Here is a 21,991-nt window from a genome sequence, read left to right as displayed (position 1 = left end):
GTTTCCCCCCACCCAATGTTGGGAGGAGGAGCGTGGGGGAACGGTGCCGTCCTAGGCATTCGCTTCACTTGCCCCATTCAGATTCGGGAGACGCAATATGCAGCTGAGGCTTTCTCCACGGAGCAGCCGTATGCTGAAGGTCATGGCAGGTGTTGCCCAAGCTGTCCACCCTAACTCGGTCTTCGCTGCACAAGTGCAGGGCTGAAGGTTTTGCACACACCTTTGAGGCTTGATTTCCCGTGCAAGCCTGGCTATGGTGTGTGCCACAAATGGGTGGTTTCATTCTCCCTCGCTTGCTCACGGGCTCCGTCTCTCTCGGCATCCGTGATCAATGCCGTGATAAAACTGTTCTGTGAGCCACATTTAACCTCAACTTGCACATTTATGCTCTGTGCACTTAACGATTTTTGTGCATTTCTCTGTCCAATATCTGTTTAAAATAGCAGCGCATCTATATGGCTGGACTGTAGTGGCTTATCTCAACAGTTAGATGGAAAGGAAGCCAAATGCAGAATCACTGAGGCTTGGGGCCGGGGGGGGGGTGCACAACAGTTGCATGCTCGCTCTTACTGACACGGATGTGCTTCTTATTTATGGCCTGATGGCAGGGGTGGACCCAGGGGGTTGCACTGGTGCACTTGCACCCCTCTTTGATCCCTGCTGCACCCTACGTTTAACACCAACAGTCTGGCAGGCGCAGCAGCATTTCTAGTCAGGCCGGGCCGAGGGAGTCACTCCATGGTTATTATCACCTACCTGACCCCTTGTAAACCCTTCATTTCAGAGGTGTTAACGACCCTCTCTTCTTTTTAATGGTCTTGATTTTCCACCAGCCAAGCTCACCCCTGTTCCGCCATGCTGCTCCTGGTCACGAAGCTCCTGTTTCACAGCCCTGCACGTTGTTTTGAACTCCCTCCAATGAAGTGCTATTTGTTTTTTGCTTCAGTGTTAAAGTTTCTAGTTTATTTTTATCTGGAGAAAAATGTCTTGTGTTCTGCGTGGTGATGCACCTCACCGCGTGCACCCCTCTTTAAAAATCCTAGCTCTCCCCATGCCTATTGCATGTGCTCGTCTCTTGCCTTCTCTCAAATATCGTGCATTAATTTGGTGTGCACTTAATTTTCTTTGGAAGTGTGGGTTTGCTGCCAAGAGGAAAAGCCAGCGTGACGCTTTGGGAAGTAACAGATGTGCCGAGGGCTCTTTGTCAGGCACGGCAGACAAATGCTGCACTGAAGTGCCGGTCTGGATAGTTGCTGCTTGAGGGTCTTTGCATACTGCAAGGTATTTGCTCAGTCCAGGGTTGAAGATACGACACTTACTGCACGCAAGAAATGATGATACAGTCAGGCTGCAGTTTTTATTAGAAGCAGCTCTTATTCCTTGTCTTCTGACACGCAGCTGCATGACAAGCTCGTCTTTGCCAGTTCATTTTCATCTTTCCAGATTAGATCTCGTCATTATTGTTTGGGACTCTGCAGTGTTCGTATTTGTCAAAACGAACGTAATGTAGCTGGAAGAGGAAATTCATTAAGCTAATGCATTTCTAAGGCTACATGTTAATTTAGGAAGGACAAAAATTGCGTCCTGTGACGGCCTAATGTGTTCCTAATGTCAGGACAACGGAAACATTGTTTGAAATGGCAATTTTACTCCCATTTTGATGCACAATATAATGATATCTGCTATAATCTGCTTTATCTGCAGCACACAAGGTTATAAATTAATATGTTTAAGATGCATTAAGATATTGGTATCATTGGACTTGAGGCGAAGCTTTGGAAAGGGATACTTAGATAACTGAACGCTAACGAGGAATTGATCTTTTAGAGACACTTTGTGCTAAACTGGGAACTGGCAGAAAGTGCTGATGAGATTATCAGAGACTTAAGCGTGGAGAAATTAAGGCTAATGAGACCCCTTTGAATGTGCTTTCTGACTTTATCCTGTCTTCAGTACGGTTGCTTTACCCAGCGCATTAAAGCTGTCCACCAAATTATGGGGGGGACGCTACATCGATTGGACTTGACACTGATTGGCAAGGCCAGGGGACTGTAGGGCAGGTGGGGGATGTGGCCTTTTTGTGAAGCTTGCAGCAGGAGTGCAGTGACAGCGGTGGCGTCAGGTCCAGGTGTGTGAAGGAGGAGCTGAGAGCGAGCAGAGCCTCCTTTGGGAAGCTGGATCTCGGGGTTCGGGGCCCTTGGAGGTGCCGCGCGCCGCGCCGACCTAGCTTGCTCCCTGTCTCTCTTGTAGCCGTCAGGGTTTGCTGCCAGCTGCTTGTCATAACCCAGGGCTCTTCGGGAATGCTGGAAGTCCTGGCAAGGTCTTTTCTTCTGTGTATCAACTTGTGGCATATGGGGAAGGTGTACCTTCCTCGTGAGAAAATCCTTCCTAATGTCCAACCTCAACTTCCCTTTCTGCAGCGTGAGCCCATTGCTCCTTGTCCTGCCATCTGCCCCACTGAGACCAGCCCAGCTCCGTCCTCTTTTCTCCCTTCAGGGAGCTGAAGTCTGCTATCATATCCTCCCTCGGTCTTCTCCTCTGCAGACTCAGTCAGCCCAGGTGCCCTCTCCTCACCAGTCCCCCAGCTCCTGAACCATTTCCGTTGCCCTGCACTGGACTCTCTCCAATGTGTCCACATCCGTTCTGTAGTGGGGGGCCACAGCTGGACGCAGGACTCCAGATGTGGCCTCACCAGTGCCAACTCTTGCTGGCATGGATGTTTCTTATTTATGGCCTGTTGCCACAGGTGGACCCAGGAGGTTGCACTGGTGCACTTCGATCCCTGCTCCACCCAGCGTTTGAGTGGGGAAAAATCACTGCCCTGGATCTGCTGGCAGTGCCCCTACCCATGCAGCCCAGGGTGGCAGTAGCCCTCCTGGCAACAAGGGCACACTGCTGGCTCCTGTTCAATTCATTGCTCACCTTCCCCCCCAGGCCCTTTTCTGCAGAGCTGCTGCGCAGCCCTGCCCCGGTGCGTGGGGTTGTTCCCCGCTCAGTGCAGGACTTCGCACTTCTTGTTGAACCTCACGCGATTTCTTTTGGTTCAGTCCTCCAATTTGTTGAGGTCTCTGTGAATCCTACAACTACTCTCTGAATCCTGTATCTCCTACTCCCCCGCCCCCCAGCTTGGTGTCACCTGCAGACTTGCTGAAGGTATATGTATTGCTATAGCAGTGGAGCTCAGAAATAAAATCCGAATAGTCCCATTTCACACTCCCCATCGCTGGCAGCCCTTGACTTTCTTCATCATGTCCTTACAGCCTGGATAGGCAGGCCCTGAATCTCTGATTGAAGACCCAACTCTCCCAGTCACCTGTCTGCTTAGTCAAACTTTTGAGGAGGCCCTTCTAGGTCGCGAGCGTGCAGTATAGCGCTCATTGTCATGCAGCCGGCAGGCGTGCTGCCATTTCATTCAAAACGATAAGGGCGAAGAGGAATCCAGCAATCAATTTGCATTAGCCCTGCCTGAACTTGCCTCTACCTGGGCAGCACAAATCAATAGGGCAAAGTTTCGGTCCTGGTGACAGCCGTGCGTGGCGGAGGCAGCGGACAGCGGAGGAGCTGCGAGCAGGCGCTGCAGGAGAACGGCGATGCGTGGGCAGCTTACCAGGTCCTCACAGGCCTCCCATCCCATTTCACGTGCCATGTTATCCGTGGCACACCTGTTCATGCCTCGTGCCCGGCTGACATGCCGCCGGCCCCCCTCGGCCCAGCGACACTTCTGGAATAAACGCACCGAGGCTTGAAGCGTGTTTTCTTTAACGTTTATCAGGCGTTTGCAGGGACACCTTGATACGCGTGAACCTTGGAGCCTGTTGCAGAAAGGCAGGTGCAGCGAATGGATGGCATCAGGTTGGATGGGAAAGCGAAGGTCAAGTGCTTTTTTATTGATATGATTTTATTTTTTGGTGGACAGTATTTGGCATGGTTTCCTCATTAGTCAGAGAGAGAGCGCATTAAAACAGCTGAGAGGTAGAGGCACAGGGCTATTGATGAAAGACAGCAGACTGCTGCCCTCCTGCTTGGGGAGCGGTCTCCTTGCTTCCCCCGACTCTGCTTACAGAGACATTTCGGGAAAGGCCTTTTTTCTCCTGACCTGGCTGAACGCTACGCCAGATCTTCCAGGCAAGCGGTGCTGTGCTTCTCCCCCCACTGCTGCCCTAGAAATTTGTGCAATGTCACATTCAGGTCACACGCAAGATACAATGCGATTTGAGGTGGCACTTCTCAAAGAACAAAAACTCCAGGAACTTCCAGCAACGGCTCGGGTCGTCGTGAAAGATCAGGCCTGTCATTGCAGTCCAAAGTTGGATTATAACTTGTATTTAGGAAAATGCCTCTTCCCAGGTTACTAGTAATACTTGAGACAGCTAAAACAAAGCCAAGGTAAATCCTTGACATTATTTTTCAGTCTTTGTGTTATTCATGTTACTCCCTGTGTTTCCCTGAGCAACAGAGTCTCACTTGAATGCACCAGAGCTCCTACGTTCAGGTTCTCCGTGCTAGCGCAGCGCCGCCGGGCCTGAGTGATGAGCATGGCAAAGGCAGCGCGCTTTCCTGAAACTGAAAATGTAGAAGGCCTCACGTTCATGGCAACGTTATAACTACGCTTAAATACTGTAAGTGTTTGTTTTCACGTGTGTGAATGCAGTGTCGGATGTGACCTGATGAGAGTGACATTTTTAGTCCCAGGTAGGAGTCCTGCGTCCAGTGTTGGGCCCCCGCTGCAGAACGGATGTGGGCGCGTTGGAGGGAGTCCAGGGGAGGGCAGTGAAAATGGTTGGGGGCTGGGGGACAGGACTGGTGAGGAGAGGCTGAGGGAAATGGGCCCATTGCAGAAGAGAAGACCGAGGGGGATTGAATAGCAGCCTTCACCTCCCTGCCGGGGGGCTGCAAAGAGGATGGAGCTGGGCTGGTCTCAGTGGGGGCAAATGACAGAAGGCGCAATGGGCTCAAGCTGCAGCAAGGGAAGTTGATATTAGGAAAAGCTCTCTCACGAGGAGGGTGGTGAAGCACTGGACCAGGCTCCCCAGAGAGGTGGTGGCATCTCCATCCTCGGAGGTGTTTAAGACCCGGGTGGACAAAGCCTTGGCTGGGATGATGTAGCTGGGGCTGGTCCTGCTTGGAGCAGGGGGGTGGACTAGATGTGGCCTGCTGAGCTCCCTTCAACCCCAATTGTCTGTGATAGGACGTGGGAGAGCTTTGCTCTCATGTGAATACTCTCTTTCATTGTGCTGTTACTTTTGCATATATAAAACAGCCTGGGAATCTGACAGGTAACTCCTGCAAGCAAAAGGGCACCACTCAGGTCTGGCTTCCATGTTTCAAAGGTCAGCCGTGTTTCATTGCAGAGGTATAAATCCCTCTTAAAACAGATTAAATGCCAGCAGCGACGTTCTCCCACGGCCTGGCTGCGTGGTCCGAGGCTCCCGTGTCAAGGACGCTGGGCGAAGTGACCCAGGCCGTGCCACTTGCATGTCCTTCTGCGCCGGCGCTGGGATTCCCTTTCCAGGCCAGAGCTGCTGGTTCAAGATAAATGCTCTGTCTGCCAGGGGCTCATATTGGACACTTCAGAAAGACAGGGTAGAGTCAACGCCCTGGGGAAAGTTACTTGCTGTGCTTCCCTGTTCCCACCCCAGGCGGAGGGACCCACAGGGAGCGCGCAGGTTTTATTCACCGTGCCACGGCTGCGTCCAAGCTGTAAGAACACACGATGGGTCCAGCTAGGTGTTGACCTCGGCTCTGGAAACGTTTTTAAAGCCTACACATAATCGTGATAATGTAATGGGGAAGTGCACCTTGCTGGGAGGCTGAGTTTGTTGTTAATGCGTGTCCTTGGTTGTCACCGCGCCTGCAGCAAGCCTGGGACGGAGCGGCTGAATGGCACAGCTGCTCCTGGGAGCCCTCCTCTGGAACTGCTGCTGCAGTAAGCCTTCGGGATTTGCATCGTTTCTTCAGCTTCCCACGCGGGGCTTTCTGACACGGGTTGGGAGAGCTGCAGGTGACCTTGAATGGGGAATTTTACGGCCAGGAGAGCCTTGCAATAACCAATTAGCGGCAGCAAAGGCTTGCAGATTACCTGCGAGCCTCCTATCTGGAGGAGCGGTGAGCGGCCGTCGAATTGAACGACTGGCATCGGGTTAATGGAATTTCATGCTAGACTGAGCTGCGTGCAGCCTCTACGCTGCGGCGTATTTCTGAAAATTAAAACTGAATAAATTGTGAGGGAGCCTTTATAAATTCTGGTTCAGCACGTTAGATAGTCACCGGACCAGTGGCAAGGCACCGAGCAAGCGATGAGATTTAGCGTTTAAAAGTGCGAGCGGGTTTTCTTCCCTTTTCTTTTTTGCATCGCTTCTTAATAAGCAGCCGCGATTCAGCGGGGTCGCGCGATTGCTCTGAGGAGCGGGACAGGGCAGCAGTCTGTTCTGTTTTCAAATGTATTTTGGGGTTCATGCATTTAGCCCAAACTGACACCGGAGTGCCCTTCTCTTCAGTATCAAGCGTGATAAAAATACAGCTTAATAAATCCCGCCACCCAAAAAATAACCCCTCCGCTTATTTTGCTGTAGTGTGTTTGTATTCAGCATGGCCCTGGTCGCGGTGTGAGACGCGCGGCAAGCCCAGCCTGGCATTGCGAAGGGAGCCCTACATCGTCTCGAACATGTCACGCTTGACCTCCGCTGCCTCCCAGACCCACGCAAGGTTTAAAATCCGAGGTTAACTTGCGACTCGCTCTCGAGCGCTCCTTGGCAGACGGTCGAGTGCTGCCATGTGACAGCAGCTTGTGAGGACGAGCTGGAGCCACGCTGCTCGCGGGGGTGGCGCACGCCGGATCCCCGTCTCCCCGCAGGGGCGGTGCAAGCGCCCCGGGCAGTCGCTCAAACGGAGCTGGAAAAGTCCTAGCTGGGCGTTTCTAAGGGCTAGTCTGTGTGCAGTGTGATTGGTGTCTTTTCCCCTCTCGTCTCGCCTTTGGTATCTCCTCCACGTGCCCGTCCCGAGAGCTTCCCCGGGGACCCGAAAGCTGGGGGCTTGAGTCAGCCTTTCGGCAACACAAAGCCCTCCAATGAAGGGTGATGAGTAGATAATGGTTCGTGGTACCTCTCAAAGAGAACAGTTTAAAAGGAGTTGAACAATGTCACGCATGGTGTTGCGTTCGCCTGTTACAGGGTCAGCCTTGGTGCTGTTTCTGCCATGCGTGTGGGAGAGACCTTCCATGGCTCAGCCTCGCGCGGCTTGTTTAACGTGGGGTCAGGAGGATCCTCAGTCTTCAAACAAAACATTTTGTCTTATCATTTTCTTCTCCTCTTTTTTTTTCCCCCCGTCCCCACCACCTCCTTCCCTCTTGCAGAGAGCCAAGATCGGCCCGGGGTCTAAAGCAGCGGACGAGAAGACGCAGAACGCTATTTCCAAATTTGACAACAATGGAAGCAGAGATCGGATGAAGCTGTCGGATTTTAATTTCCTGATGGTGCTGGGCAAAGGAAGCTTTGGCAAGGTGCAGTATTTGAAGGGCTGTCCGTGCACCCATGGACAGCATCGCGTTTCGCGTCGCTGGTCTGCTGTGCTTCCTGCGGCCCCAGTGGTCCAGGCAGCACCTCTCCTATACCTGGGCATAGGAGCATGGGGAGCCGTGCCTGTCATCTGCGTGAGTTCCCCGTCTCATTCGATGGTGGTTAAGATGGAACCGAGTTTGCATTTGAACTCGAGACGTGTAATCAGAGCGGTCGCGGCGCGACGGAGCAAGGGGTGAGAGCACCCAGCTCCACGTCCGCATGTTCGCTGTTGTCCGGAGAGGCAGGGCTCGCTGGCGTCTCCTCCGCAGTGCCGTCGGTGGGGATCGCGCTGGGCTGCGGCACTAGACACGGCCCCTGCCCAAAGCAAAACGTCTTGCTGCCGCTCGCGGGCTCTTTGGGAGGGAGCCGGTTGCGTTTTACATCCGGGAAGCGGGCGCTGTTCCCCGCTCGCGCCGTGTCCTTGGGCGGCGTCAGCGGGAGCAGGGCGCGGGGAGCACGGGCTGTGGCGCTGCTCTTCGGGGGGCTGGGAAACGTCTGATGTTTCTCAGCGATGGCGAGCTCAGACGTCTGGTTACTTCACTGCAAAAATTAGAAATGCTCTTTGTGGAAGCAGGGCTCGGTTGTTCCCTGAAAAAGCTTTTCTTTCCTGTTTATCTTCCTCCCCCGCCCCCAAACACACCTGATTTAGTCATTGCAAACCTGCCTGAGCCCTTTAATTGACTTCACAGGATTGCTTTCGTGGAGTAATCGTGGGACTCAGCGTCTTCATTTGGTTTGGGGTTTTGCCAACTTTATTGTGATTTGCATTCCATGTTCCAGCTCAACTTGCTGCTTTAGCTTCATAGCCTAGACTAGGCAGGAGGGTGTTTTTCCCCCTTTGCTGGTAGATCAGTGCCGTGTTCTCTGCCGTGACAGACGGCCTGACATTCAGGTGCTTACTGAGGTGTTTTAATAGGGGTCAAATATTCCTCCACCTCTGTGCAAGTATCCGAGGTGGGCTGCCGAGAACGGACGCGGCACTGACGTGCGGTGGCGCATCTCTTCCGGGCTCTGCGGCTCATCCCTTAACTCGAGTCGCCACCTCCAGGAGCCTCTGTTTTCCCATCTGCAAAATGGGAATATCTCTGAACAGTGGTACAGAACGAGCCGAGATGAATGCATGCATTTCCTCCCCCAACCCGCTGAACTCGTGTGCGATGCTCCCAAGAGGAAGTCATCTGTGGAAAGTCTTGGCACAGGGTCTCCGGAGGGGGCTGTGGCTAATGGATGATTTAATAAAACCAAAGCCGCGGCGAAGATAAAGGTAGTCCCATTTGCTCTATTGCTTTTGCCTTTAAATAACAAGTGACCCCCACATCCAGAGCTCTAGACCCCCTAACAGTTAGCATCCTCCCAGCAGTATTCAGCAAACACATGCAAATTAATTCAGCCGAACCGGCTTCGAAGCCACAGGAGCATGCCGTGCGCGTCTCCCCCAGACCTAGCAAATAAATGCAGAAAGCGAGCGCGTTCTTCCAGCCGTTCAGCAGAAGGCGCTTTATTGCAGCCCTGAGCAAGGACATTTGCAAACGGGGACGCTGGTGAAATCTTAACTGAAAGCCAGTTGTGGCTTTTGCCCCCTTTCCACCCAATTAATCCCTTCTGAAGCCTCCCACGCGGCATCTGGGAATTGTGGAGCTTTTCCTCCTGTTTTTAATTTGAGAAACTTGAACAACCCCCTCCGTTGGCTCCATGGCTTATATAATGGGAAAGTGTGACTGAAGCTGTTTTATGGAACAGACTGTTATAAATATGCTAATTAGTGCTTGTTAAAACAGAACATTGGCTTATGTGATTAGAGCCAGCTTGGTTCGCGCATGCGCCCACGGCTTACGGGGGTAGCATCCCCTGGCTTTGCTTCTCATCCTCTGCTTCAGAGACATCCCGTGCACGCGCTGGACTCGGCGGTTCCAGCTGCCTGCACCCCTGACAAAGGGGCATCCAGGAGGGCACGTCTGAGGGCTGAAGCTTTCCTGAGTTTGGCAGAGATCACGTCCTTAATCATCATTGTTATTTGTGTCCCCCGTGGCTTCAAGCCTGCACGGAGGGCCTCGACTCCCTGCCCCGCCGCGAGCGAGGTCGTGGGGCAGAGCTCGTGCAAATGGGCATCGCCCCATCACGCGGCACGTCGCGGTCTCGGGCGCGTCTCGTTCCCTGCAGATGCCCGGGCGTCCGGGCTCTGCCGGGCAGGCGTGAGAAGCGAACCCGGCCCTAAGCGCGCGCGCGCGTGGCTGGTTGAGCCGTAATTTGGGCCCGTCACAGCCGCTTCTCGCAGCTCTCTCCATCTCTGCAGCCTCACCCCTCCACTTGCATGTTTTGCTGTACACTGTCAACCTCCTTCTCCCGAGTCATTGATTTTTAGATTCAAAGAGCCGTGCGAGTGTGATCAAACCTATTTCCACAAGTCTCTGGAATAAGCACGTTAACCCTTCGGCAGCAGGAACTCAGATTTGCTGCTTAGTATTCTCTTCGCTCGCCGGCGGTGGCTAGCCGGCATCAGGGAAATGCGGATATTGCCCTCGGTGGAGTTGAACAAACCTGTTCGCTTTTCATCCAGAGTTGGAAGCTCTCCAGTTATGATGCTGGAGCCTTCCCAAGCACATACGCTATATTACAGAAATAAATCAAGTTAAATATCAACTTATTGTGCACTCGGGAAAAAATATCGCGGTCGGTCTTCCAGAGTATGTGCAGTAGGCGGAAACCCACGGCAAGGGCTGGCATTGCAGCGCGGGGGATGGAGCCGTCCTCCCGTCCTGTTGCTGCCGGGGGACAGCTGTAGACTTGTCGGCGGTGCTGGGGGGGCACGTGCCCCAAGCGCGCACATCCCCCCGCCCAGCCTGGGCCCCTCGGCACGCTCTTGGGCTGGGCACCAGCCGGCGCGCCGACCCTCCTGGGAGGAGCCGACCAGCTAGAAATGAGGGGATTTCTCCTTGAGCCTTGGCAAGCGGAGCCCTTGCCGTTGCCCAGGCCCGTTGCACTTGGCAAGGCCTTGGGTCATGTTGCTTGGCTCGACAGTAAATCTCAAAAAGTTAAATGCTGCAACTTGCTCGTATATTTTCAGCAAATCGCTGTCGTGCTCTCAAGCGGTCGGTCGTTCCTGGGGGTTTTCTGGCCAATTCCGTTGCTTCTGCTGTGCAGGATGAGCAGGGGGAGAGGGGGCTTGTAGGTCCCATGAACACTTTCAAGGTTGATTTTTACAAAGCTCCTGCTCTCCAGTGGGGCAGAGCCTGGACCTTGCAAGACTGTGTTTGCAGACCGAGCCCCGCAATGGGCTGGTTGTTGGGGCAGGGCACGCAGAGACACGGACTGTGGCAGTGAGGACCCGTGGTGACTCCTGCTCTTGCTCACCTGGAAATTTCGCCTGCCGAAGGGCTCATTAGCATCAACCTTTCTCATGGCAAACCTCAGCCTTGGAGGGTCGAGGCTTTCTGACGAATGCTCACTGTGTGCATCCAGTTAAGGATGCCAGCAGGCTTCCTTGACCAAATTCAGTCGGCTTGATTCCTCCTCCCTCCCCTGCTTCCTTTTATATTCCCCTTATCTGTTTTTAATTCACTGCAAAACACATCGAGGGTTGCTGAAGTCTGCCCTCCAACGACCGTTCCTTTTTTATCCTGAAACTTTGGTTGTAGGGAGGCCCGGTAGACACGGATCCCTGATGTCCACCCGGAGACAGGAGAGAGGATGTAGAGATACCTGAACCGGTTCGGGTACTGGCGGAGTTTAGCTTCAGTCGCAGAGAGTGGGCTAAGTCACGTCTGTGCTGCATTGCAGACGTGCCCTTCCCACTTTATATCGATGCTCCTAGTCGGTCCTCAGCTGCTGAGATGAAGAAGGATGGATGGGAGTAGTAGCAGGCAGGAGCAAGATGGCCCTGAAGACAGGAGCATAAACCTCCCCATTGGTTTTTTGCTTAAATCTGCATAAGCCAGGAGCTGTGTTCTTATGCAGCGACTCCATCCTTGGAGGTTTTGAAGTCCCGGCTAGGCAAAACATGAACTAGTTGGGGCTGGTCCTGCTTTGAGCAGGGGGTTGGATTAGATGCAACCCTCCAACCCTGCATTTGCTGATTCTTTGACTCCGGGACCTGCCGCTGCATGCGCGGTCCTTCCTGACGGGCCCAGGGCGAGACGCAGCAGTCGGTCGTGCAGGTACAAGCTCGGGGGTGGCTCATGCCTGGGGGTTACTCCAGATGTGCACCTGCAGAGCCGAAACCTAGGTGAGGGCCCACAGGCCTGACCGTTCAGATGCAAAGCAGAGCCATCCGGGTTTTTGCAGCGTATGTTTCTCCCGGGCAAACGAGCCCTGCTTTTCTGCCGACAGACACCGCAGTAGCTGTAAGGGTAGACGCGCTCTTCTGCATCCCAGCGATGCGCTGTTGCTGGGCTTGGCCACCATACCCAACGCTTCCAGCTCAAACCTGGCAGCAGCTTTTCGCTTTTAATTTTGCACCGGGGTAAATCGCTGCCTCGCTCCCCGGCAGAGGCGAAACTGGCTGGCGGGGCCACGGAGCCGCCCTCCGATTTGACGGGAGCGGTGCGCAGACGTTGCGCTAGCGCCGTCCGGCCATTGACGGGATGTTCGCCCGGGAGGGGTAGACGCCAGATGAGTTCAAACCCACCGCATGATCGTTTGCAGTCCCCGAACTCTGTTCTCCGGTGGCTGCTTTTATCTTGAAATTTAATCAATTTTCTCTTTGTACCTCGGGGAAAACTTCCTCCTGTGTTTATTTCGGAGTGTGTTTTGTTACCGGAAAGATGCAGCCTGCTTCCCGGAGGCTTCCAGGCGCATTATCTTTTCAAAGCATGGGACTGTTGTCCCAAGTCTGTGCCGCAGCACCGTGTCTGGGAGCAGCGCGCAGCCTGGCCGTCCTTTCAAGGAGGCAGCCTTTGTTGCACGAGGCTGGAGGCGCCAGCTCCGGAGATGCCCGGTCCGTTCAGGATGGGTTGGGAACGGCAAGGCTGAGCCTGGCATCTTCCAGGCACCCGCGTTACGGTTTATTCCTCCCCCCCGCTTCCAGATCCGTCACTCTCCCCAGGCCACTGCCCAGCAGTCTCCCTGTCCCCAGTGTGGCCGGAGCCCCTTGCTTTGGATAAATGAGAACTGACTCTGTTGATTAAAATCCAATCAGGGCGACTTGTAAATCTGGAGAGCCTCTAAGAGCGTGGAGAGGATCGATGAGTAATGTCCCTTCGATCCTAACAAATCGGAAGAGATTGCACCGTGCAAGCGGGCAGACTAATACAGTTTTAACCCCAGGCTTATGTGTTGCAGTATCCATAAAACTTTTCAGGCATTAACCAGATAATTGCTACGAACAGTCTTGCAAGAGGGGTGAATTCTGCAAAGCCAGCTGTGTGGCGGAGGGACAGGTAGGGTGGAGATCTGGTTCGATGCCATGCATCGTTTGCAGCAATCGACCCCTGCAAGGAGATTCTGGCTCCTAATCCCCTGCTCTGTCTGCAGCATCTCTCGGCAGGTTGCAATCCCTGTCTTTTGAAAAAGCACCAAGGCTCCTGAGCTCCTGGGTGCACCAAGGTTTTCAAAAGTGGCTTGAATCTGTAGGCAGCTGAAAACGGCCCCCCTGACGGTGTGAATTGTCTGAGGTTGCCACTGCTGAGTATCCTAAAGGCTGACCCTTTTGTGGGGATATAAATGTCGACAGTTTTTTGCCTAAGCAACCTTTTGTAGACTCGTTCCCCTTGCTGGACTCAAGGGCTCCCTTAGAAGATGCCAACTTTTAGCTCTCGCTCATGTCTTGACTCTGGAAAAATAATAGAGCAGTTCTTTTGTTGTAAAATGCTTAGAGAGCCGACAGCCGGCCTGAGTGGTTTAGGCACTCTGGATTCTTGTTTGAAATCTTTGGGCTTCTCTCGTGAATCGTGCATCGGTGTTTGCACGCCTAACAGTGCTCATGTTGCGTGGCACCTTTCCGAGGATCTCGGGGCACCCCTGGGGGCTCTGGTTGAGAATCGGTGGTCCGAATACTTGGACTGCGTTCAGGAGCTTTGCTTGCTTCTGATCGTCACGCGACACGAGGCTGAATTCAGCGCTGTGACCCTCGTTTCAACTTAAAGCTCCAGATCTTTGGAGTTATTCTGGGTTTGCAGCGGTGAATTGGGCTCCGTCTGCCCTGTGTAAGGAAACCCTGCTCAATGCTGATGTGAACCTTGATGTTCTCGCTGTGTTTCGTCTTCCTCGGGTCATGCAAAGCCTGGCGTTTTTGCTGGAAATCCAGTCTCTTGCCTTTCAGAACTAGTCTGCCAGGGCCTTTCCTAGCGTTTTCTTTGCATATCTGCTATCCTCTGAAATGATCTCTGTTCCACTCAGTTGGTGCTGATTTCCCATAACTTATTTTCAAAGCGTCTTAACTTACGTTCCTGTTGTGACCTGAGGATTTCAACAGTTTCTTTTAAATGCAGAGTAATTCAGTTCTGCTGAATATTTGAATTCAACACAACGACAGGGAGGGAAAACAAGAGGCAAACCACGGTCTCCGGTGACCAGGGTTTGTTTCGGAAGCAGTCCCACAGCAAACTGGAGCAATGTGTCTTAATAATGGGCAGGGTGTCGATGGGATTTTTTTTCCAGGTTCCTCATTCAGGGTGATTTTGATTAATGAGAGAAAGTGGTATTACCAGGAGGGAGTGCAGCCCGGTTTATAATCATAAATAAATCTGCAAAGTGACTCAATTGGTTTAAAATACCAGGTGAGCAAATTCTTCTGCAAGAGAGAAAGCAGCTGCTGAGCTCGGGATGCATGAATAACTGTGTCTTGGTGACCATGTGTAGCACTGGAAACCCCGGTGCCTCTTGCCCCTGCTGGGCAAAGTGGGAGGTTCAGTTTTTGTCACTGTTGATAGGCTTGGAAGTGTCCTAGTGTCCATGGCGCTCCACGCCTTGAGAGCCACGGCATCTGGTGGCAGCTCTCAGGTGGAAGGTGGTCTTGTGACTGAGGTGCTAGCCGGTGGTTCGAGAGGTCTGGGCAGTGCTGCTGACCCCCTGCCTGACCCTGAGTGGGTTTTAAAGGTGCTGAGATCAATGAGGCCCTTGGGGCACTTGTACACGTCACGGCATTTGTGGCACTTGTGGAAATCTCATTTGGGGTGTGAACCTTCAGGTACCTCTACCCCTTTAAAAATTTGCCCTGTGGTATGTCTGTGCTGCTGTTCCCCACTTTCATGTGGGGAATGAAAGCACCGAGTCCCCTCGCAGGGATGCTGGGAGGATGCATTCACAACTGCGGCCACGGTCTTGGGGGGCACAAACCCAGCGTGGACCTCCTGGCATGTGGGATGGTGAAGCGGAAGCTGCAGAAGCTCAGGGGATGCGGCTGCCTCTTGTCATCTCCCCCCTTCTCCCCGCGCAGGTCATGCTCGCGGAGAGGAAGGGCACAGACGAGCTCTATGCCGTTAAGATCCTGAAGAAGGACGTCATTATACAGGACGATGACGTGGAGTGCACCATGGTGGAGAAGCGCGTGCTAGCGCTGTCCGGGAAGCCTCCCTTCCTAACGCAGCTCCACTCCTGCTTTCAAACGATGGTAAGTGCGCGGTGGCACTCCCGTTGCCACGGGCTTGTGCAAATCGCTTCTCTAAGTGGCATCGCTTGATTAATGACCTTGCTTCGCACGCCAGGCTAAGAACCAGACAGGGAGTGCCGGCCTGGTCAGGGCTGCAGTGGGAGTTGGAAGTGTTGGGGAAGGGGCTCTGTCTGACCAATCCAGATAGGAAATGAGACTTCCTTCCTGCCACTATCCCATCCTCCCTGGCCCCTATGATCATAACACACCACACACTTAGAATAATAGAAAGTTAGGGCTGGAAGGGGGCTCAGGAGGTCGCATCTAGTCCACCCCCCTGCTCCAAGCAGGACCAGCCCCAGCGGCATCATCCCAGCCGAGGCTTTGTCTGCCCGGGTCTTCGACACCACCTCCAAGGACGGAGACTGCACCACCGCTCTGGGTGACCTGCCCTAGTGCTTCGCCCTCCTAGTGAGAAAGCTCTTCCTAATATCTAACCTAAACTTCCCTTGCTGCAACTGGAGACCACTGGCTTCCCCTCTGCCTTAGGGAGGGGCTGACACATTGCAGGGGGCTCTGGAAATGCCTGCTCAGACTCTGCCCAATATGCATGCAAAAATGGAGGCAGGAAGGAAAACATTGGCTTTGAGCATGCTTAAAAATGGAGGCTGGGGTGGAAAGAAGCCAGACCCCTTGAAGTCTTATCGTTGGCCAACCTTTGGCTGAATTGGATCCAGCTGCTTAGGAAAGACCCTTTGCTAGGAGCTGAGTTATAAACCAGAGAGCAGGATGGAGTTGTTTCCCCCCCATGAGATGCGCTGCGGGGAATGACAAGGCCGAGCTGGTGGTGAATCCTAATAAGTCCAGGAAACGCGGCCTGAAACAGGCATGCTATTAAACTTGTGCAAATCAGAACTGGGGGGAGAAGCTTCTTTAAAGCAATCTCTGGCCAGATGCTGAGCAACACGTCAACAAAAATGCCCAGGTACTTGTCAGCCGGAGCAGGGAGCAGCAATCGGCAGAGTCCTTTAGACAGACAACAATACAGCCTAGGAGGATTACATTTTAATAGTATCCCAGCAATTTGATTTACCAACCATTCAGAGTATTGAAAGCGTGTGGACCAGCTTTGCAGTACCGTAATCAAAATATGGCAGGGGAAGCTATTTCACTCACCATCTTTGTGACATCTGAAGTGAGTCAGTGCAGGATTATTTCTAGGAGACCTACAGTAGCTTAATAGTAATCATATTTGTAATGTAATCAAAATGTGTAGCTGAGTGTATTATCGAATGCAAGCACAAAGCACTTTGATTTCTGAGAGCACTGTCTAGAGCGCAGTTCCCAGCCCGGGCTGTTAGTGCAGTCAGCCAAATCCACGTCTTAAAGAACGAGGAGACGGGAATGAAGAAGAACGGCTGTTCAAGCCTGTAGGAGAAGTCCCCGAGCCTCGCACCCTTGCCTGCCGGGAGCTTGCGGACCGGAAGAAATGGGTCCGAGTCACAGCGTCATTACAGAGCAGGAGGTAGGGTCACAGACAGGGGGGATTGAAGGGAGCTCAGGGGGTCACATCTAGTCCAGCCCCCTGCTCCAAGCAGGACCAGCCCCAGCTACGTCATCCCAGCCAAGGCTTTGTGTACCCGGGTCTTCGACACCTCCAAGGACGGAGACTCCTCCACCACCTCTCTGGGTAGCTTGTTCCAATGCTTCACCACCCTCCTCGTGAGAGAGTTTTTCCTAATATTCAACCTCATCTTCCCTTGCTGCAGCCTGAGCCCATTGCTCCTTGCTCCGTCATCTGCTCCCACTGAGACCTGTTCAGCTCCATCCTCTGTGCAGCCCCCCTGCTGTTCAGTCCCCCGCGGTCTTCTCTTCTGCAGACTCAATCAGCCCAGTTCCCTCCGCCTCTCCTCACAGTCCTGTGCCCCAGCCCACAACCATTTTCACTGCCCTCCGCTGGGCTCTCTCCAGCTCGTCCACATCCTTTCTAGAGCGCGGCTAGGAGATGGGCCCTGGTGGGTGTCCTGCCTTTCCTTCCAGCTGCGATGCGGAGCAAGGCGGGATGATTCGAACTCAGCAGCTGATGTGCAGAACGAAGCGCTCGTGAGCCCAAACGCTTCCACCTCTCCGCCGGGGTTGTAGGACCCGGGGGCGGGGGCTGCTTCCCTTGGGGTGACTGAGCCCAACCAGGCACCCCGGGAACGTGCCGTTTTCCAGCAAGTTCGTTTTCCCGGTGCTTATGCAATCCTGGTGCTTTTTTCTTTTTCCAAAGATAGGAACCAGGGTGGCGTTTCATCGCCGGGTATGCATCTCCCCGCCTGCAGCCAGACGAACCATCTGGCGGCTTTTATTCATAAAACAACTTCTTTTTAAGCACAAACTCACTGTTTTGCTCTAGACGGAGGGAAGCTGGAGCCCTGGTTATATGACAGTAGCCATCTCCTTAATAGTCTTCTCCCTTGACATTGATTGATGTGTTTAGGAAACAGATGCAAACAAGCTGAATGCTGTTTTGCTTCTGAGTTATTACTGTGAGGGAATTAGTGCGACCGTGGAAACAACTGTCTCCTTGCCTGGTGCGGAGCTGGATCATGAGCGGAGAAGTGGCTTCGCTGATGATCCTGAGTGCGGTGTTTCCTGGCCAGCTTCATTGCAGACCTGCCCTGTCCCAGATCCCCCTGGGCAAATTAGCAGCTTTCCATGAGACTCCAGCAAAGAGCGCCCTGTGCTTTGAAAGGAGCTGGTGTGTCTGTCTGGCCACCCTGCACCGTGCGGCTCCAGACATCGCTGGCACTGTGTGGCAGGGGCCAGCGCTTACAATTAAGCACTTGCAATATATAATGACAGACCTGGGGCATTTTGCAGAGGCACAAATGGCCCTTCTGTGCCGCTGACAATCAAGCGCCCAGCCTGCGGCTTTGCTGAATTGCATGCTCTGCTGCAGCTGCTGTTGATTTTCATCTTGTTCTCTAGGATCGCTTGTATTTTGTGATGGAGTACGTGAACGGCGGCGACTTGATGTACCAGATTCAGCAAGTCGGGAGGTTTAAAGAGCCACATGCTGTGTAAGTCCCGCGCGAACGTTTGTGCTTTCAGGGGAGGCGCTGGATGCTTCGGCGTAGCGCCGCCGGCGCCTGGGAAGCAGGAGGGGAGGGACATGCCTCGGGGTGTCGACCGAGGTGCGTTCAGCAGTGTTGGCTCTGCTCTCTCTTCTGAGCTGTGCATCACCATATATTTCACCAGAAGCTCAATAAATGAAAAGCCTCAACACATATTAGCTGGCTTGGGACCACCCACCTGTGCAAGGGGAGCCACATCCCTGTGTCACGACCCCCCGAAGCACAGAGCTGGTTTGCGTCCTGGCCTCTCCAAACCGACATGTAACTTTGCATGCGGTATCCCACCCGGTCCTGGTAACAAACCGCCAGAGACTGTGTCTCTGCATTTTTAATGCGAATCTATGTAATCAGAAGTGAAAGCCACACACCAGCCCGCAGCAACCCAGTCGTATTATTGTGATCCCTGTGGGGCACGCGCCAAGTTATGTCACCGCCATGTGATCCTCGTCCAGTGTTTCCACAGCGCGACTGTCTTGATCCTGCCGTGCTGCGCACCCAGCATGCCCCAGCCCGTGTAATTAGCTTGGAAGGCTTTTCATTTTAATTTATCTGCATTAATTATCTGCGTCTTCCTGTTAAATCTTTCATTTCAGATTCTATGCAGCTGAAATTGCCATTGGCCTCTTCTTCCTGCAAAGCAAAGGCATCATTTATCGGTAGGTGAGCATGTTTCTCCATCTCGTCCCCCTCTCAAACGCACTGCCGAGCAAACTGGGCTCTGCTTTTTGGGCTGATTTGCAGCTGGTGCTTCGGGCTCGAGGATGCAGCGGCCTCGCGTTCAGCCTTCTTCGAGGGCCGTCCCCATGTCACGGCTCCCGGCTTGGCAGCGCTGAATAGATCTGCCATAAATGGAGCTTGGTGGCCTGTTAATGTCACTGGCTTATGAGCAAGCGTTCGCCTTTAGGTTTTGTAGGGAAGAGAGTTCATAAAAGTAGCTTTGATGCTTCTCCTGACACACTTGCACACTCGCTGTCTCATGTTTCTCTTTGCACATTATAAATCGTGGCGGATTGATTGAGACGTGGGTTTTACCGTAAGGCATTGCTTTCTCATTATTGAGGCTTAAATGAAGTGCTTATGAGTGGCTTGTCCTGAGACTTCTGGTATAAAGCTGAAGCTCCCTGCTCAGAGGCCTGCGCTTTGTTTCACCGGGCAGCGTGCCTTGCACCACCGCCGGCACCTGGCAGCGGGGCGGCGTGCCGTCGCTCTCCCAGGCTGGAGTCCCCACAAGGTCCAAGGAGGGCAAGAGCCCCTGCAAGGACTGCCAGCTGCCCTTGCCAGCCCGGGGAAACCAAACGCCAGCTCCACGCGGATGCACTGAGGAGCGACCGCAACTCTGCTCCAAAGACCCAAGAAGTGGGGGCCCTGCCGCTTGCCCCCTGGGGTCCTTTTCCCCTCTCTGAAATTACACGATGCCTCGCACATGTCTGGCCTTGGCCTGTCCGCGTGCTCAGCTCTGCCGCTGCATTTAGCACAAAGAGAAAATAAAAAATGAAAAAAAAAGGGAGAAACTTAAAAAGCAAGAGGCTGCAAATTCCCTGCGTTTTCACTTTGTTGAGCAAAGATGTGTTTAGCTGGAACGGAGGGCGTCTTCCTTCCCGGGGTGGTTTTGCAGATCAAGGGATCTTGGTTCCAAGAGGAGCTAAATATCATTGTCCTGCGAAACGGGCCCTTTCCCAAATACTGTGCTGAGCTGTGCGCCCCGAGGCTGCAGGGTTAGCCCACTGCTGTGCCGGCGGCCCCCAACATTTTGGTGCTGGACCCGCGAGACGGTGCCGTGACTTGTCCGTGCCCTTCAGAGCAGGGCAGGGCTGTGTCTGGAGAGGGCAGAGGGTGGTGGAGCGCGGGAAGAGCGGGGTGGGATGAAGGCCAGCTGGCTGCCGGCTGAGGAGCGCTGAATATTTAGGGGGGTGCTTTCCAGCCTCTTGCAATGGACTCCACCATAGCTCCCAATTAGAGAAAAATCCTGGTCATTTGCTTTGGAACAAAGTCAGGGTGTGAAAAGGGCAACCAGGGAATGGCCTTTAACGAGCAAGCAAACCAGCCCCCAAATGCTCCTTTGTTGGGGCTCGGCTGCTTGTCTGCACACTGCCGTGGCCTGGAGGCTCTCGGGGAGACCTCGGGTGCCCTGCATCACTGAGGCGCTGTTGAAGTCCAGGGAGCTGCACTTATTTATGCCAGCTGGGGACCTGGCCCTGTCTGCGGTGGGGAAGGTGTGAATATTGCTGCAATGCCCAGTTCGTGTCCCGGCCCGCTGGCTCGTCAAAGAGATCGGTGGCCCCTCGGTGCCCATGGTGGTTGATGGCAGTCGGCTGGGAGTTCACGGTTTATACCCTGACCACAGACCGCTCGGTCTCCTGTCTGGTGGCTTCACCCTCGCTATTGGGCAGTGTCTCGGCACACGCGCCACTTCCCAAGCTGGAGAGCTCGGAGCCTTGCTTCCTTGCACACAGCATAAATAAGCCAGTAGCAATGCAGACCGCTTAAGTGCTCAGTAATTACGTGGGAGACGATCAGCTATAATTGAAGCACTGAGCACGTCCCAGCCGGTTCCCCATAACTCACTGGCCAGGACAAGAGCCTGAGCCAGGGATCTCGACGGCAGAAGCGACGTGGTTTTGTAGCTCGAGCCAGGCAGCCCAGCGCTTGGGCCAGGAGCTAGAGCAGACTGTGTCTTGCGTGGGTCGGGATCAGGACGGTGCTGGCTGAGCGGACTTCGGGAAGAGACGTAGATGAGGCAAGAAGCTTTTCCAGCTCGGAGCATACCTTATGATTGCTTGCAAACTTGCAAAACTCTTTGAGTTGCACAGAAGCTAGAGAAGAAAAATGATCTATTCAATCGGTGTGCTAGCCAGCACAGGTTTTTCTTTAATGAGTAGTTCCTGGTACTTTGTCCAGCCCGGTATTCATGCAGAATGAACGTTTTTCAAATAAAGCAATCTTGGCTGGCATGCTTCTGATCTCCTTCCTCCCCGTTGTTCCCAGAGCAGCTTTTTATGTCGAGCGCGTGGCGGGGGGTACCCAGGAGAAAGAGGAAATGAGAGGGACCTTTGCGTGAAGGGACTTGGCTTCCAGATGCCTGTCAGCTTTGCATACTACCTCGCGCCATTTATGCTCTCGTGTGTAACGGTTGTCTTCCCCTCCCACTGCAGAGACCTAAAGCTCGACAACGTGATGCTGGATAGTGAAGGGCACATAAAGATCGCCGACTTCGGCATGTGCAAGGAGAACATCTGGGACGGGGTGACCACCAAGACGTTTTGTGGCACGCCTGACTACATCGCCCCCGAGGTGAGCCAGCGAGACCGCAGCATGACTTCAGACTGCGGGCGTGGGGGGGGTTTCGAGGCTTTGGAAAATAAAAATGCCTCCTGGGAACGTGTGCTGGCCTCTGCGCTCCTGCTGTGGGCGAGCGTGGGTGGAGGAAATACAATGGCTTGGGTGCACTTCTTTTTTCCTCTTGCAGTGGGTGTGAGGATGAGTTGCCTTTGCCACAGGCCCTCAAATGATTATTGGCAGCTGGCTGAGCCCGCCGGCAGCCACATTGATCTAAATCAGAGAAGAGAGGTCTTCTCAGGGCTTGGAGGACACTTGCAGAGCAAAACGAGAGCTAGAGCTAGCCGGAAATCTCCTCTCGGCTCCAGCAGGAAATGCTGTTTCTGCAACATCGAGCCTAAAAATGTTCAGCCCTGGCCCTCGTGCTGGGGACAGAGGCTCCACGCTGCTGATAGGTGCGATCTGGTGCTTTCTGCCAGGGTGGTACCTTGGAGACTAACTGGTTCAGAGGCAGG

At 53.6% G+C, this 21,991-nt stretch overlaps 1 protein-coding gene across 1 annotated transcript in view; it reads left to right on the top strand.

Moving 5' to 3' along the window:
• Window positions 1-21,991, top strand: part of PRKCB (protein kinase C beta) — a 103,127-nt gene that overhangs the window by 50,876 nt on the left and 30,260 nt on the right. Inside the window, exons 10-14 of the mRNA XM_019542125.1 lie at window positions 7,352-7,498; window positions 14,929-15,102; window positions 18,055-18,146; window positions 18,794-18,856; window positions 21,353-21,491. Of these exons, the coding sequence (XP_019397670.1) occupies window positions 7,352-7,498; window positions 14,929-15,102; window positions 18,055-18,146; window positions 18,794-18,856; window positions 21,353-21,491 (615 nt within the window). The remainder of the gene's footprint in view (window positions 1-7,351; window positions 7,499-14,928; window positions 15,103-18,054; window positions 18,147-18,793; window positions 18,857-21,352; window positions 21,492-21,991) is intronic.

Source organism: Crocodylus porosus, unplaced genomic scaffold (genome assembly GCF_001723895.1).
Source record: "Crocodylus porosus isolate Cpor-Errol unplaced genomic scaffold, CroPor_comp1, whole genome shotgun sequence".
Taxonomy (NCBI): domain Eukaryota; kingdom Metazoa; phylum Chordata; order Crocodylia; family Crocodylidae; genus Crocodylus; species Crocodylus porosus.
The sequence above is the reverse complement of the archived record's forward strand: the minus strand, read 5'-3'. Positions and strand labels throughout refer to the sequence as shown.